The following is a 15,359-nucleotide window of genomic DNA, read 5'->3' as shown; positions in this document are numbered from 1 at the left end:
ATTTCCACTTCAGTTCCCAAAGTTTTAGAACCGGAACCGAAAGAATCGAAAGCATCAGGCTCTGCCGGGAGACCCCTTTTAGCAACTAACTCAAGATCACGGGTATTAGCGATTTTGGTATCAAAATCAATGATACCCGCTTTGGCCTCTTCCAAGGGTTTCCTACATAACATAAGTTTTCTCAACAATGAGGGAAGCCACTCAACGCTTAAGTTCTTCTTTGAGTTGGGTTACCTCGGCATAAAGGTTTTCCTGGACGGTTCTAACGGATCTGAGGCTAACGTCAAGGTCGGAGATAGTTGAGCTAAAGAGCTAATATTCTTTCTATACTTCTCCTCCAACTAGGCATGTTTCACCCCTGCAGCAGCAATCTCTTCAGATTTTGAGTTCAAGGTTGCCTCTAAGTTGGTCAGTCTTTCAGCGGAGGCAGCCTCGCGATCGGTTGCAACAAGAACGAAATTATAGACCTTAGTCCATTTGCCCTTGGCCTCATCAAATTGAATCCTTAGCGGGCCAATATTTTGGCTAAAGGTTTCTACTTCTTGCTCACTTTGTTGCAAACGAGCCTCCAACATAATGGCCTCAGCGGCTTTGGCTTCCAATTCTGTGAGGCGAGCAGCAGTTTGCTCTCTGTCATCCAAAAGTTGATAGCCCGCGGATGTAAGTTCTTCTTTCTCCCGAATCAACATCGGGAGGCCTTGGAAGCAAGGAAGTTTGCCTACAAAACTAGAAAGGCAAACTCAGGATATATTCAGTCAAAGAAAGAAGAAATGACAAAAGAAGTAAAGAATGTACCGCTCGGCATTGTGCATGTCATTGTTGAACAAGCACTCTCTCTCTCTCTCTCGAGAGCATGTATCTTTTTCCAATCTTTTTCTGAAGCCAAAAGTTTCAGATAGTTAGCAAGTTCCACCGGCCGGGATAGAAAATTGCATCCTGTGGAGACCGATAGAGTAACGTTGCTCCTCCCTTGCAGATCTTCTGAGGAAGCAGCATAATTTTGCCCAACATTCCCATGGACTGGGGACTGGGGAAGAGGAACATCTTCTTCTCGGGAAGATGTGGCCGGTGGAGATGATGTAGGAGTTGTTGGTAGAAAAGTTGGTGAAGAAGGTGATGAAGCTGATGGCGTTGAAGGGTGAGAAGCAACTGCAACAAATGCAGTGCTGGTTGTTGGTTGCTCATCAACCAAAGACGGCAGGGGCCCGGTACTCAGCCTCATGGTATCGGGCGCAGCGACAGGGATTGGGCAACGAGAGTTGGCATTTCATACCATTTCAAACTCCCCCCAAAGCACCGAGGCATCGTCCTCAATTGATGTAACTAACTCAACAGGTTGAGCATTTTGTTGAGATGATAATGATCGTCGTCTTCTATGTAGAGAAGTTCCCTCATCACTAGCTTCTCCATCATCATCAATCATCACAGCGTCTATGGCCGTCCTGGGTGGAGGGTTCGTTACCACTACTTCTGGAGATGACTCGGGGGCGGCATTCTTTGCTCTCTTATTCTTTCCCCTGTCAGCGGAGTAACATTTTCTTTTTAGTTGCCTGTTCTCCAACCGGGGACTCCGTGAAGAAATACTTATATCCGAAGAAGGCTCGGAGACACCTGTTCGAGTAAGCGCCTCCTGAAGCAGTCTTTCCGCATCAGTAAGTTCAGCTAAAACATCCTCCTCGGGGATAACCGGCAAATGTTATGATGAATCGTAGGTTGATGCAAGTTCTGGGCATTAAATGCGTAGCGACGTGTGTCTAATCAACTGTCAGAAGCTTTTCAGAAGGAATTATAGTAATTCCCGTCAAAATGAGTGTTTCCACCAACTTCCCGATGATACAAAATCATGTCACCGGAAAGCAGGGGGGGCTATCTGTATAGGATAAAATATGCTATCCTAAGTGGCCGCTTAAGAGAGTGACACGTGGAGCCCAAGGTGGAGGATATTTAAAACTGAAGGCAATTTTCCCGTTTGTTACCGGAGGGGGTGACACTTCGTAAAGATGCAATAAATACCCTCTGCTCCATGGTATTTAATGGAGAATATTTTACAGCATTTAGTGCATCTGCTCGTTACAGAAATTTGGCATTTATGCTCACCATTACACCTTCTTCAGTGGCCATCATAATTGATATTAAAGAAGGGCATGATCCTAGGACCTTGTTTCCTAGGTGCAGCTATAAATAATGTGCTATGTTATCATTGAAAAGAGGACGACTTTTCCGACAAACTTATGCTACAATCGATTCAAAGTTTATACCATCGATTCTATCTTCTTATTCTTTAATTTCATTACTGTTGTGCCCGCAAGTTCTGCTCTCGGAATTACTATTTTTGCGATTTTATCTTCACTTCAAGGCTAAGTATTGCATGTTTCTTCAATTATTTTATTATTTCGGGATTGAATTAATTCACTTGTCAAGAAACCACATATAAATTCAATTGTACCGTTTTACGAGTAACACATACGATAATTAATAAATTCACTAAAATTTGTTAGTAAGAATATAGTTAAAATAGTGCACAAAATATTCATATAGAAAATAGAAGTATTATCGAATTATTTATTTCTAATAGAAAATAAATATTCATTTACGAGAATATACAAACTTGCTCACTCTAGAAAATGCCCAAAAGAAATGATTATTCTTAATGGTGAGAAGGTGACGAAAATATTGATGGGTTGGGAATTTTTTTTTAATAAAAGAAGTATATTCATTTTAACAAATGCGTGGATAAGTCAAAAAGTGTTTAAAAACTAATTTGACAACTTACGAGCTTAACCAAACACCTCATGCGCAAAAGAAAGAAAAAAAAGTGAAGGTGCAAAATATAACCTCAATTGCCACGAAGTTGATGAAGTGTGAGAGTAGGCAGAATCCAAAATGGATTACAGAGAGTCAAACATAATCCAAAACGGAATAAAGACAATGCTCACAAAGAAATCTTACAAAAAGAGTAAGCCTTTGTCATATATAGCTGTTCACATTCAACTGTTTTCTCCTTCTAGGCGTTACGTTTCTTCTCTTTTTTCAGGTTAAGATTTTACCTTGTTTTTTTCAGTGAACTGAGTGATAAATTTTTGTGGGGATTTTCAGGTTTTTGATAATGCTTCTTAATTTTTAGTTTTATTGGTTTCTATCTGAATCTCTTTTTTTGAGTTCTTGAAGTCTTGATTAAGTTTATGTATCAAAAACCGCATATATAGGAATGACCTTATTTGGATGATAAAATTTGGGTGTTTCTCTGAATTTTTTCAATCCTGGCTGTGTTAAAACTTAAAACTACTTTTGCTTTAGGTATTTTAGTTTGTTGAGTTCTTCAAGAAAATTATTTTACGAATGGAAATGCATCATGCATGTGCTAAAGTCTGATCGGAACCCAAAGTTGATATAACTTGAGCAATTTTTAGTAACAGAGATATCCCGTGGGGCAGTAGCACAAGGTTCGAAAAATATGTGCCCGCCCCTCTACCCTTCTCCACTTAAATACCAAGTTGTTGTCTATGTCAAGGTTCGAATCGTGATGTGCGCCTAACCCACACATCACATGTTTTCTTGATTGTTTAGTGTGTGCCTATATGTCTCATGAAATCTGAGGCTTATAACCTGCATTTCAAAAGCTTCTCTTCTTTATAACTTGCTAACGATATGTAGCTGATATATTTTCTGTTGTGCAGGTTTGGTAATCTTGAAGCTTTCCTTCAATTTTACTATTGTGAGTATTTAAAATGTTACTTTGTTAGTGGTGCTGATATCGTAACCTTCTCAATTTAAAGTGCATAAAATATATCATAATGAATTCTACAATAATGAGCCTGACCTAGTAATTGATCCCTGTTACAATGTAGTATTCTCAAACTAGGCCATCACTTTTAAAATTTAAAATACGTTTAGTGGCTTTAGATTGGTAATATTCAGTTTGTTTCTTGTAAAGAAACTTCATTAATTGCTTTTAGATAGTGATTTATTTGGATTCCACAAGTCTATTCATTACTGAAAATTCATTCATCTACCAAACTGTACAAATTTCATGCATTCCGCTGTTGCAAGTTCTGAACAGTTTCCATTATTTTGGAGTTTGTACTTCCATATGTGCACATAACTTTAGTTAGGGTTGCTGCATAAGCTGTAAGATCTGTAATATCTATTCATCTTCCTTTATTTGTTAGTGTTTCATTAGTGGTATTCTTTTCGCCTTGTCTCTAATTATTTTCTCTGGCGGTTATAATTTGTGAGTCATTAGGATGTGTGCATTGTAAGTTGACATTAGAATTCTTAACAAGCTCTAAAGTAATGATAGATTTCCATATAATGGTAAGAACTTAAAGTTAATGGAACTCGATCTTGAATAAATGTTACTTTCCATCTGTATGGTTAAGACCAGTTGCCGGTTAACTGTTTCATCTTCATTGTAAATTTCTGCTCTCATATTGATGTTGAGGATGGATCTCATCGTCAACTGGTAGTCCCCGTTATCTTGATCTGCATGTTAAACGCATAAACAACAATCGAGAAACACTAAAGCTTATAACCTGACCTGCTTCAGGTGCGTAAGGTGTTGAAAGGAAATGACTCACACTGGTGAAACTTCTGAGGGCCATGGAACTGAAGGCAATGATACAACGATTGAGATAAAAGTAAAAACTATGAATTCTCAAACCCACAATTTGCGCATTAGCAATCAGGTACTTGTTTATTGATATTAGCTTCTGAACTGTTACGGTGTTACCTTTTCATTAAGTAAAAGAAATTTGTGCGATACATTAATTGTGCACGTTTAACACTAAACCATGCGGTTTTTGCTTGCACAACACAACCACATGTATAGTTTATGCATGCATCCTCACTTTTTTAATCACTAAAATGGTTCTTGGTTATGTGCTGATCTCCATTTGCGATTTCATGCAGATGAAGGTATGGAACTTGAAAGAACAGGTGTCTCTTTTGATAGGGATGCCAATGGAACAACAGCGTCTAATCTATTGTGGAAAAGTCTTACAGGATGATGACCTCCTTTCTTCATACAGTATCCTTTTTAGTCACTTTATATATGATCATCTTTAGTATAATATAACTAAGACGCATTACTACGGCAGTAGTTTCTCAAAGTAGCACTTTTCTTTAAACATCAGGTGGCAGTTTTCTTATGATTTGATGCATTTACGTGTAGGAGTTTTAGGCTATGTCTCTTTGCTCTTATTATTTCTTTCCCCATCAGATACTTAATGCTAATTAGATATTCAAAATGGTGATACTTTACATCTGGTTTGCACCGTTCAGAGCATGCCACCCTTTGGTAATTCTCCCTGTTTCCTAGGTTTAATGAGCTTTCTTTAATACGACGTTGGTTGAGAAGTTGTGTAGACAATCTCCTCCTAAATATCCATTAGAAATTGTTTACTAATTATTCTTAGTTTCTTTTTGTATCGCAAGTGAAGTAGAAAATTTCAAAACCATTTAAGTTTTCTGTCATTTCTAAGTTCTAAGATAGACGTGTCACCAGCTACTCCTTCTGTTTACTGGTCATGTGATTTTTGCACTTCGTCTTAACGCATTTTGGCCTTCGGCTCATTATCAGTTCTCTGTATTCTAGCTGAAGAAATTTATACTTCGTGTCTTTACATTTCTATTCAGTTACTTACTCCTGCCTGTTCTGTTTGCTCTACCTCAGGTGCTACTGATAGGATTTCTCCCAATACTCAACAGGTAATTTCATTTGCATATTATCATTTTGATCGTCGTTATAGTTCTTATATCTCCACATGCTTTATGTGTGTATACATCCTCTGCAAAAAGCGTAATATTGAGGGGGTTGTCGCTGCCGTTCAAAGTATTATAGTATTTTCTTGGGATTTGTAATTTAGGTTGTACAGAAGTACGGTATAATATAGTCTGGTTGTTGCAGGAAATCCCCAACTCTATAGAAACTTTGTCACGATATCTCAACCGAATGAGACGAGGATTTAATATAAACGGTCAGTACTTCTCTTCCTCTTTTATGTTTTCCTGTCACTTTAGAGGTATCTGGATAAGTCATTTTCTATAATCAGGAACAGAAAACAATACGAATGAGGTACTCGGAAGTGCATCCAATACTTCCACTCCTTCACAAGGAATTCCAGAAGTAGAACAATTAGCAAGACTGCTGTCGTCCACTAGGAATATGCTTATTAACCAAACTGCACAGCGCTTTCTTGTAAGTGCTTGCTCCTGCTTATGTTTTATTAACTGCTTTCCAATTCCTTCAAATTTTCTAAGATCAGCCGAACATTTTTGACTGGTTGGATTTTCTGTTGGCATAGGAATTGGAAAGGGATCTGCGGCAAAATCTGAACGTGAGTGATCCGAGGGTGCGCCAGAGAACTCAGTTAAATGCACAGACAACAGTCGGAACAATGTTTAACAATCTAGGCGCATATTTTCTTGAGCTTGGCCGCACAATGATGTGGGTCCGAATGGGTGACAATGGGGTATTAGACTTTGCTCTCTACTAAATGGATTATTTTTTCTCTTAATAACATGATCATGTCTGTGATCGTTTTCAGAGTACTGCCGTAGTTAATGCTGGCCCTGCAGTCTATATAACCAACTCGGGTCCACTGTCCATCCAGGTAGCCTCGTCATTGTTCCTCTACTAAAACCAAATCTATATCTGACAATTAAACTTTGTAAATCCAACGTTCTGTCCGTCAACAGGCAGAACTTTATTCTGTGATGTTCTCAACAATACACAGGCTAATCAACTCTGGTTTAGTAAATGATAATGGTACGCGGCTGCACCAACTGCAAGTTGGCACACAAATGATAGGAGGTTCGTTATGTAGTTAGTTCATAAGATTTGACATTATTTCTGTATGCTATCTAGCTGGCAAATGAGCAAGGTAAGATGAACGCTTAATTTTATGTGCACCATAAATAGGAATGAAATAATATAGTCCCTTTGTGAAATTATTACTTACTAGTTTCCAATGGAAATATTTGTTTCCTTGCCAAAATAATAAAACTGATTAATTGGCCCTTTCATTTTATGATGTATAAATTAGTGAAATTATATCTACGTGAAATTGAAACAGATGCAATAAAATTTCAGCACATGCAACTACGTCACAGTCCCAAGTCGGTGTCGGCTATATGAATCATCTCTGCCCATTATAATACAAAATAACAGTAAAGTTTTCAGCACATATAATGTAAAGAAAGTGCCAGTGGCTGTAAGCCTGTAAATAGGTTAAGGGCTAAGTTGGATTTACTAACTATAAAAATGGATAAAAGCATCAGCATTTTGTTGAGCCTGAACTTGGTTTTAAATTTTTTCTCTCTGATCTTTAATTGTTAATCAGGAGGACAACCACCAAACATGTTACGAGTTAGATACACCAGATACTTTCTTAGACCCATAGTTGCCACAGCTGATCAAACTGAAGCTCAAGTGCCACCAGGAAGTGGCGTACCAACGGAAGTTAGCCAACTTTTGAGAAGTATGTTCCTCAGTGGTGAAGTTCAAGCTGCTACACCTGCAGGTGCAACTGTTGACAACGTCGTTGACAACGCAAGGATATTAGGTGTATCTTCTGGACCATCAATTATAGAACCTGGAAGTGCTCATGAATCAGCTGGTGAAGTAAGTGTATTTTACACCTTTAATGTTGAATACTACAATCTTATGGATAATTCTATTCGTTTTGGATTTTGACAACCATCTTTTCCTCTATACTTACACAACTAGCATAGACTCAGCTTTTATCATAAGCATTGATGTGTTTGTGCAGCCTGCTAATGAAGATGTTGGGACCTCTCATCGACGAACAGCTGATTTTGCTGAAAGCACATCACATGTGAAACGACAAAGGGTATTATTTACTGCAATTTAAGCTTTCTTCCTTTCCATTATGCCGACAGTTTGAGTTCTTTCATCCTCTCTACGTAACACCTCTTCCTGTTGCTTCCACATTGAACCTTATAATTTAAGGAAGAAGAAAACAAGGTAACATGAGAAAGTGGCATAATTTCAAACTGTCCCAACTCAAACAAAATAATAGTACAAGTTTCAGCCTGACTAACTCCTAGTTAAATCCATTAACCAGTGGCGGAGCCAGGAATTCTGGGAAGGGGATTCACAAAAATATAAGAATGACATACTTGGGATTTGAACTATGACATAAGTAATTTTTCACCCCTTTACCACTACATTAGAAGTTTCTCTTATGTCAAGGGATTATACAATCAAACCTCTTTATAACAGCATCCCCATATAACAGTCATTCACTATAAAAGCCAAGTTTTCCTCGGAACCGATTTTTGTATTATGTTATAATATATGTCCTCTATAACAGCCAAAAAATATCGGAACAAACGAGGCTTTTATAGAGAGGTTTGACTGTATATACAAAAAATTATTTTTAACCTATTTAGGCTGTATAATAGGCGGATCGCCCCTGCCTTTGACATAGGAAGGCTGTATCTTTTAACTTGAATATTCCCTTAGTTTTCCCATGCAAGTGTACTATATATTCAACAATATGTTAAACAATCAATTAGGTTCCGATACTTCAGAGGATATATGGAATAGTTAGAGATTCATTTGAATGCAGCTTCGTGTTAATTTTTTATTATGGTAGGTGCTGAACATGCTTATTGATTTAGTATATCTTCCTGATAAAAAGTTTTTGGTTGCTATTTTTGACACAGATGGAGTGATGCCATTGTTGTGGGAGCGTATTTTGTTGTAGTACATCATGTGTTTGGGGTATAATCAGCTGGCGACAACATGTTCCCAATTACTAATAGATAGTTAAATCAGTCTTCTCTGTGGAACTTTGTAGTTATTTTCTTGTCTGTTTTGCGACGATCTTAAAAACTTATGACAAAGGATTTTAAGCTTTCTGCTCATTGGTGCTGTCTTTTCATAATATATGCTGTTACATACATTGCCTTGAGATTATACAGTAGGAATGCCAAATGTGAATTTCCAAGTATTTTTTCTTCGTTGGATGCCATACTGAATTTATCCAAGCCATTAATGTGGTCATCAAACTAGGTCATAATTTAGGCAGGTCCGGGATTTTGAGTTTGTTGATTCTGTATTCTAGAAAAGACGGCTTACTGAATTTATATATATCAAGTTGATTTTTAACACAAGTACAAAAGATTAAAATCACCGACGGATTCGGTCGAAAATTGTTTTCCGACCGACCAAAAAGTAGTCAGAAATACGTGATTTCTGATCGAATTCCGACCATTTTGGCCGTCGGAAATCTGCCATTTTCTAGTAGTGTATGTAAGCTAGTGCGTTAGATATGGTATGTTCAGTCAGGTTAACTAGTTGAAACTTCAATTGTTTCTTTTTAAATTGGGACTTAATTATATTCATTCTACTCAATGGTAGAAAATGTTGGACTTTAAAGCATTGAGCTTCAAAGACTTTAAGCATTGGGCTTTAAAGTCTAAGAGTGTGAATTGGAAATGGTGGGAAATAAAATGGAGGGAAATGAAAATTTGAATAAAGTGAGCTTTTGTCTTGAACTTTGTCCCTCATTGGTGAGGGACAACTACATTTGTGTGTATATATATAGAATCACTTCTTAAAGCTCTTAAAAGATGTTGAAGAGAATGAACCCTCACGCCATCGTCGCTCGGCTCGGCTTCGGCTTCGGGTTTGGATTTGGATTTGTCGATCGATAAGATTATTTTTGGACAAAATTTATTTAATTAATTATTTAATAATTAATTAAATGTCAGTTAGTTAGCCGCTGTCCAGGCGTGACCGCGGTAGGACCGCGGCAGGACGCGCAAACTTCTGAACAGACACCTTTTCTAGAACAAACATCACACCTCTTCCAATAATTGCCTATAAATTCTGAGGCATGGCTTCGTTTTTAACACACTGAAAAAATTACAAAACTTCCTTCTTTCTGAAAATACTGCATTCTAATTCGCAGTCTCTCTCCCTCAAATTCGTAAGTGTGATTTTGCTCCGTTTTTTGAGTTCGTTAGTATCCTGCAGTTTGTATTGCCACTGTTGCAGGAAGGTTTATTCCGTTTCATCCTGGGAGGATTTAATCCATTACCTTGGCAACGTGTGAGGGGGTTAAAATTCCTTAAGAACGCACAAGCAAATTGTGGACTCGGAATATTTCTTATTCTTTACTGTTTTCCAGTTTCTTTTATTCTTCTAACAGTTTTTTGATTTTGTGTTTTAACACAGTAGCGGATTACAGAAAAAAGCAAAAGCATCTTATACCATATTCAGGGGCGGTCCGACGAATTTTGTGGTCTAAAATAAATCTTTACGAAGGGTCTTAACTTTTTTATTTTTTTATTTATTTATTTAAAGTCTATTTTTCTTGACTTTTTTAGATGCAGAGTTATTACTCCCTACGTTTCAAATTAGATGCAGTATTTTCTTTTTAGTCTTTTATAAAATAAATGACATATTTCTAAATTTAGAAATAATTCAACGTTAAACTCTTCATTTTACCCATTTATCCTTAATGAGAAGTATTTTTATAACCACACAAATGTAATGGCGTCACAAAGCTTTTACCCCTTCAGCTTTTAAAACCTTAAGTTTCAAAAATCTTTTTTTTTTTAACTTCGTGTCGAGTCAAACTACCTCATCTAAATTGAAACAGACGGAGTAATAATTTTCTTCTAATCAATTTCTCCTTATAAGTTTTTTTCAACTAACAATATAGCTAATCCATTGAACCTGTGTCGTGACATTGTCGATACAACGAGTAAAGTTCAACGACTTTAATAGTATATATTTTTTTTTTTAATTTCACTTATACAATCAGTAAAGTTCACTGAATTAACTGATCGATACAAAAAAGAGTAGTGCCAGATAGTGCAGAATCCAAAATAGATTACAGGGAGTCAAACTGGAGTCTTCATTCAGTTTATATAAATAGAGTTTCCAGTAAAGACAATGCTCAACAAAACCAATATTACAAAAAGGTGAGTTCACATTCAACCATTCTATGTCAATAGGCGTTACATTTTTAACTAAAGAAGAACAAGATTCTTCTATGTTTTTTTTTTCAGGTTAAAAACCCAGTGATCTTTACTGTTTTTTTAGTGATTTGAGCGATGAATTTTTGTGGGTTTTCTCTGAAATTCGTCCAGGTTTTGATAAAGCATCTGATTTATAAGAGTATTTTTGATTTCTTTCTGAATTTTGTTTTGGTGTTTTTGAAGTCTTGATTTCTAGCATTTCTCAAGTCAAATCTTTTGTTTTTGATTTTTATCATTTCCTTTAAGCTTGTTTCTGCTCCCCTTAAATGGGTCCTACGCGGCACGAATGTGAATTAGTCCAGCCAGTGAATCCTAGTGGTTAAACCAAAAAAAATCATCATGGTTGTACTAACATTCATCATTTCTTTTCTTGTTTTACTATATGATATGTTAGCTGTGCTGATCTTGATATCTTAATATGGTATGATAGCCTATGAGTTTAAATATGAACTCTTAAGTCTTAATGATTTCTTGTGATATAACGAACATCAACTATTTCTTCCCATATATATCTGCTTGAAGTAATTTGTTTTGAATTGTCTAGGAAATAGCTGACCAGCCAAGAGGAGACACTGATATTTGCTCGTGATTTCTCTTACAATGAAAGACAGTGATTGGATTTTGGTGAGTTTGATTCTTTCTAAATCTCATTTTGTCATTTAATTTCCTTCCCTTTTATTCACTTGTATTTTTCACATATATATGATTGATTTGACCTAGAAAATGTTACTACCCTCTTTAAAAAAGATGGTCACTATTTCTTTATTAGTCCGTTCCAAAAAGATTGGTACCTTTCAATATTTTCTTAATATGAAGCATTTCTAGCCACACAAATGCTATGACAGGTTTCAGACCACAAGTTTCAAACGTTTTAATGCGACACAAATGTTATGACTTATTTAAGATTACATATGTTAAAAGTCTTTCCTTCTTTATTAAAGTTTGTGCCAAGTAAAACTAAGACAATCTTTTTGAAACAGAGTAGTACTTTATGCTGAGATATATACCAGCTCAGGTCTGCAATCACTTTTTGGGTTTTCCCCCCTTTTTTTTATTAGTTCTGAATTTAGATCATCGCTAATTAACTTTGGAAGACTAGTAACAGAATCAGCAGCAGATGCTTGTTTGTTTGACCCCACATTGATTTGAAATCATTTTTCTTTGTTAATTCTAATATATATTCTTTTTCCAACTTTGAACTCATTAGTACTATAGAGCTAGGGAAGATTTTACTCTGTGCCGGAATGAATTCTTAAATTTGGATATATAATTCGTTGATCTTGCTTTTTGTATAATTCTACAGTATATGTTCGGTTTGAAAGGGAAAGAACATGATCGTAAGAAGAAGATACAGAACCAAAGATCTGACGCAGACAATGAAGGCAAATCGGGGAAGGATCAAGACGGCTCTCTTGAGAAGACAACACTTGACAAACAACAGCCAAAAGGCATCAATGGTAATCAATTGGGAATTCTACACTTGCCGGATGTAGTGCATAAGTTACAGATTCATCCGAACTCAGTATTTGGCTCAGATATATTTGTTACAAAGTTCACTAAATAAGTACAGATAACAAATTTTGAACCCACACCAAACTCAAACCCTTACAATTCTGAATCCGCTTTTGGGTGTATCCTAAACTTGATGAAATTAGCATGTATAGAGTATACCTTTGCCTATTACACATATGTTCTTACAAAATTTTGAGAACATAAATATATCATGTTGTTACAAATTTTGAGAAGTTTCTAATTCCCAGTGTTGAACTCCATGTAGAAGAAGCTGCTACACTTGGAGCAACTGAAGATATCGCTGAGAATGCAGAGAAAGGTGTATCTTCTGGATCTAAAAGTGTTCATGAATCAGTTGATGAAGTAAGTGTAACTTTTCGCCATCTTTTGCTCTATACTTACACAACTTGCATAGACTTTGCATTCCGTGTCACCCTCGGCTTTAATTCTAAGATTAATCTATGTACGCGCAGCCTGCTAATGAAGATGTTGGGACCTCTTGTCAACTAAATGATTGTGTGGAAAGCCCATCAGATGCGAATCGACAAAGGGTATTATTACAAAACTTAAAGTTTTCTTCCTTTCCATTATGCTGGCAGTTGAGTTTCTAAGCATGTTGTTTGTGCAGCTTGCCAATGAAGATGTTGGGACTTCTCCTCAACAAAATGATGTTGCACAAGCAAAACGACAGAAGGTACATTTCAGTAACTTAACTTTCCCCCTTCAACTGTGCTGGCAATTGAGTTCTTTCATCCTCTCTACATAACTTGCTCCCGTTACTTCTAAATAGAACCGTCTATTCTAAAGAAGAATAAGACAAGGTAATAGTAAAAGTTTTAGCCTGACTAACTCCATAATATATGTTAGTTCTCATGGGTCTAACACTTGACTTGCATGGCAATGCCTCTGAGTGCTCAAATTTGGTTGTGCTCAAATTCGGTTGTTTAAACCCAATCAAATAGGTTTCTGGTACTATAGAGCCATTTGGCTGCAGCCTTCTCTTTACTTCTGATTATTGTACGTGTTGAACAGGTTTATTTAGAATGTTTTCTTGATAAACTATTTTGGTTGCCTTTTTTTTTTTTTTTTACACAGATGGAGTGATGCCTTTGTTGTGGGATATGAAGTTGGTGACAAGATGTTACTACCAACTACTATTTAGACAATTTCGTTTTTCTTCAGCTTTGAGAACTTCGTAGTTGGTTTCTTATATGTTTTTATGACAATCTTTTATTGGATATTTCCTTAAGAGCTTGTGGCAGTGATGTTTTTTAAAGCTTTCTGCTTACTGGTGTTATGTTGAGTTGTCCCACATCGGAGGGATTTGAGGTCCTTGTCTCCTTATATGGCTTGGGCAATCCTCACCTCACAAGCTAACTTTTGGGGTTAGTTAGACCCAATGTCCATTCTTATCAATATCTTCGTGGTGAATGTTTACAATTTGAAAAGCCTCACAGTCTCAACCATATCATATTCTACACTTTTAGGGAACAAAATCATTACTTGATATGTCGTCAAACATTTTACTAGTTTGAATCGGGTCTTGAGAAATATCAATGGTGTATGAAATTTCCCAATTCATTGCTAATAACTGTAACAATTGTCAATTTTGTTCTTGCAAAATTTAGAGAAGTGCAGAAAATGAATCTTTGGTCGATGGGATAGAGAATGAGAAAATAGACTTTGTAATTGGTTTCTTATTTATTTTGATGGCAATCTTTTACTGCATCTTTCATTAAGAACTAATGGTGGTGACAAAAGTTTTTTTGTTTTCTGCTTATTGGTGTTATCTCGTCGTGGTTTTCTATTACATATATTGGCCTTGAGATTATAAATATTGTACTTGCTTTACAGACATACATTGGCGGCTCAACAAAGTTAATATTCTCAATCAAAATTTGAATAAGATGCCTTTTTTTTTTATTTTTTATTATTATAGCATATAAAATATTTTTGCAAGAAATGAAGTCTTTAATTTCACAAACAAATATCTGATAGTAGTATTAAATATATTTTGGAGATGGTTAATTTAAGTTATGAAGATGTTAGTCATATGTTTGCAATACATTACCTTGAATCTTGTTGTAAAAAATATTATTGAATAATATAACAATTTGAGTAGTTTAATTCAAAGTTCTAAAATATTTTTATTGTTAAAAGGTAGACAGTTTTTCTATCTTACTTAATAACAATTTTGTGCTATACGAATTTCAATATTGTCTAAGCCAAAACAACATCAGAAAATCTATTTCTAAAATTTTTTGGGGTCCCAAAAAATTTCCGAGGCCTAAAGAAAAGGTTTTACTAGTCTCACCTTTGATTCACCCATGCATGCATATCTTGTTTCCTATTTTGGCTGTAAATGTCCCCTTGGAGATGAAGGGAAAAAGTAGAGACTATAACAACCCCTCCTTTTTTTTCATTAAAAAGAGAGCAGGAAACCTAAATGTGATGTAATATTTGCAACAAGTGTTCAATTAGAGCCAAACTGAAAATTATTCAAGCCATTTAATGGAGTATGCTATTTGTGACCTTTGCTATTTTTAAGACAACAATTATAACAGGAAAACCTCCAAAAAGTGAAGCAAAGGACAAAAACTGGAACTTTGCTTTCTTAGTGTTAGAGAATGCACCAACCAGATGGATTATAGAGAGAAAATAGAGAGATTGCTTCTTCATAGTTCTTCACACTCAAGCATTCTCTTTAATTCTGGCCCAGATGGATTAAATCTATGAAAATCAACAACAAGACTTTTTGTAAATCTATGAAAATCAAAAAGAACAAGTCAAAATCAGAAGCTTTTTTGGAAAACTGAATAAAGTAGAGCGAAAAC

General features: G+C 35.9%; 2 protein-coding genes across 4 annotated transcripts; both read left to right on the top strand.

Annotated features, from left to right (window-relative positions):
* LOC109234858 lies at positions 6,466-8,729 on the top strand. Its single transcript, XM_019400904.1, has 6 exons — positions 6,466-6,470; positions 6,548-6,611; positions 6,697-6,811; positions 7,341-7,621; positions 7,770-7,850; positions 8,619-8,729. The coding sequence occupies exons 1-6, from the start codon at positions 6,466-6,468 to the stop codon at positions 8,727-8,729; spliced, it is 657 nt and encodes a 218-aa protein (XP_019256449.1).
* On the top strand, positions 10,782-13,811 carry LOC109235049. Of its 3 annotated transcripts, none has more exons than XM_019401060.1 (7): positions 10,782-10,956; positions 11,565-11,637; positions 12,317-12,470; positions 12,791-12,888; positions 12,999-13,076; positions 13,154-13,219; positions 13,621-13,811. In XM_019401060.1, exons 2-7 carry the CDS (start codon positions 11,614-11,616, stop codon positions 13,627-13,629), a joined length of 429 nt encoding a protein of 142 aa, XP_019256605.1. In that variant the 5' UTR covers positions 10,782-10,956; positions 11,565-11,613; the 3' UTR covers positions 13,630-13,811. The 3 variants fall into 3 exon arrangements, with proteins under 3 accessions (XP_019256605.1, XP_019256603.1, XP_019256604.1); XM_019401058.1 differs by having other exon boundaries at positions 11,558-11,637; XM_019401059.1 differs by lacking the exon at positions 10,782-10,956 and adding an exon at positions 10,962-11,043 and having other exon boundaries at positions 11,558-11,637.

This window comes from Nicotiana attenuata, chromosome 11, assembly GCF_001879085.1.
Source record: "Nicotiana attenuata strain UT chromosome 11, NIATTr2, whole genome shotgun sequence".
Classification (NCBI taxonomy): Eukaryota; Viridiplantae; Streptophyta; class Magnoliopsida; order Solanales; family Solanaceae; genus Nicotiana; species Nicotiana attenuata.
The sequence above is the reverse complement of the archived record's forward strand: the minus strand, read 5'-3'. Positions and strand labels throughout refer to the sequence as shown.

Bases quoted from the DNA above. Each gene is read 5' to 3' on its own strand.
- LOC109234858 (XM_019400904.1), top strand. The intron at 6,612-6,696 runs GTAGCCTCGTCA...GTCCGTCAACAG, and splicing joins CGGGTCCACTGTCCATCCAG to GCAGAACTTTATTCTGTGAT. The intron at 6,812-7,340 runs GTTCGTTATGTA...ATTGTTAATCAG, and splicing joins TGGCACACAAATGATAGGAG to GAGGACAACCACCAAACATG.
- LOC109235049 (XM_019401060.1), top strand. From the start codon at position 11,614: ATGAAAGACAGTGATTGGATTTTG. The intron at 11,638-12,316 runs GTGAGTTTGATT...ATAATTCTACAG, and splicing joins AAGACAGTGATTGGATTTTG to TATATGTTCGGTTTGAAAGG. The intron at 12,471-12,790 runs GTAATCAATTGG...AACTCCATGTAG, and splicing joins ACAGCCAAAAGGCATCAATG to AAGAAGCTGCTACACTTGGA.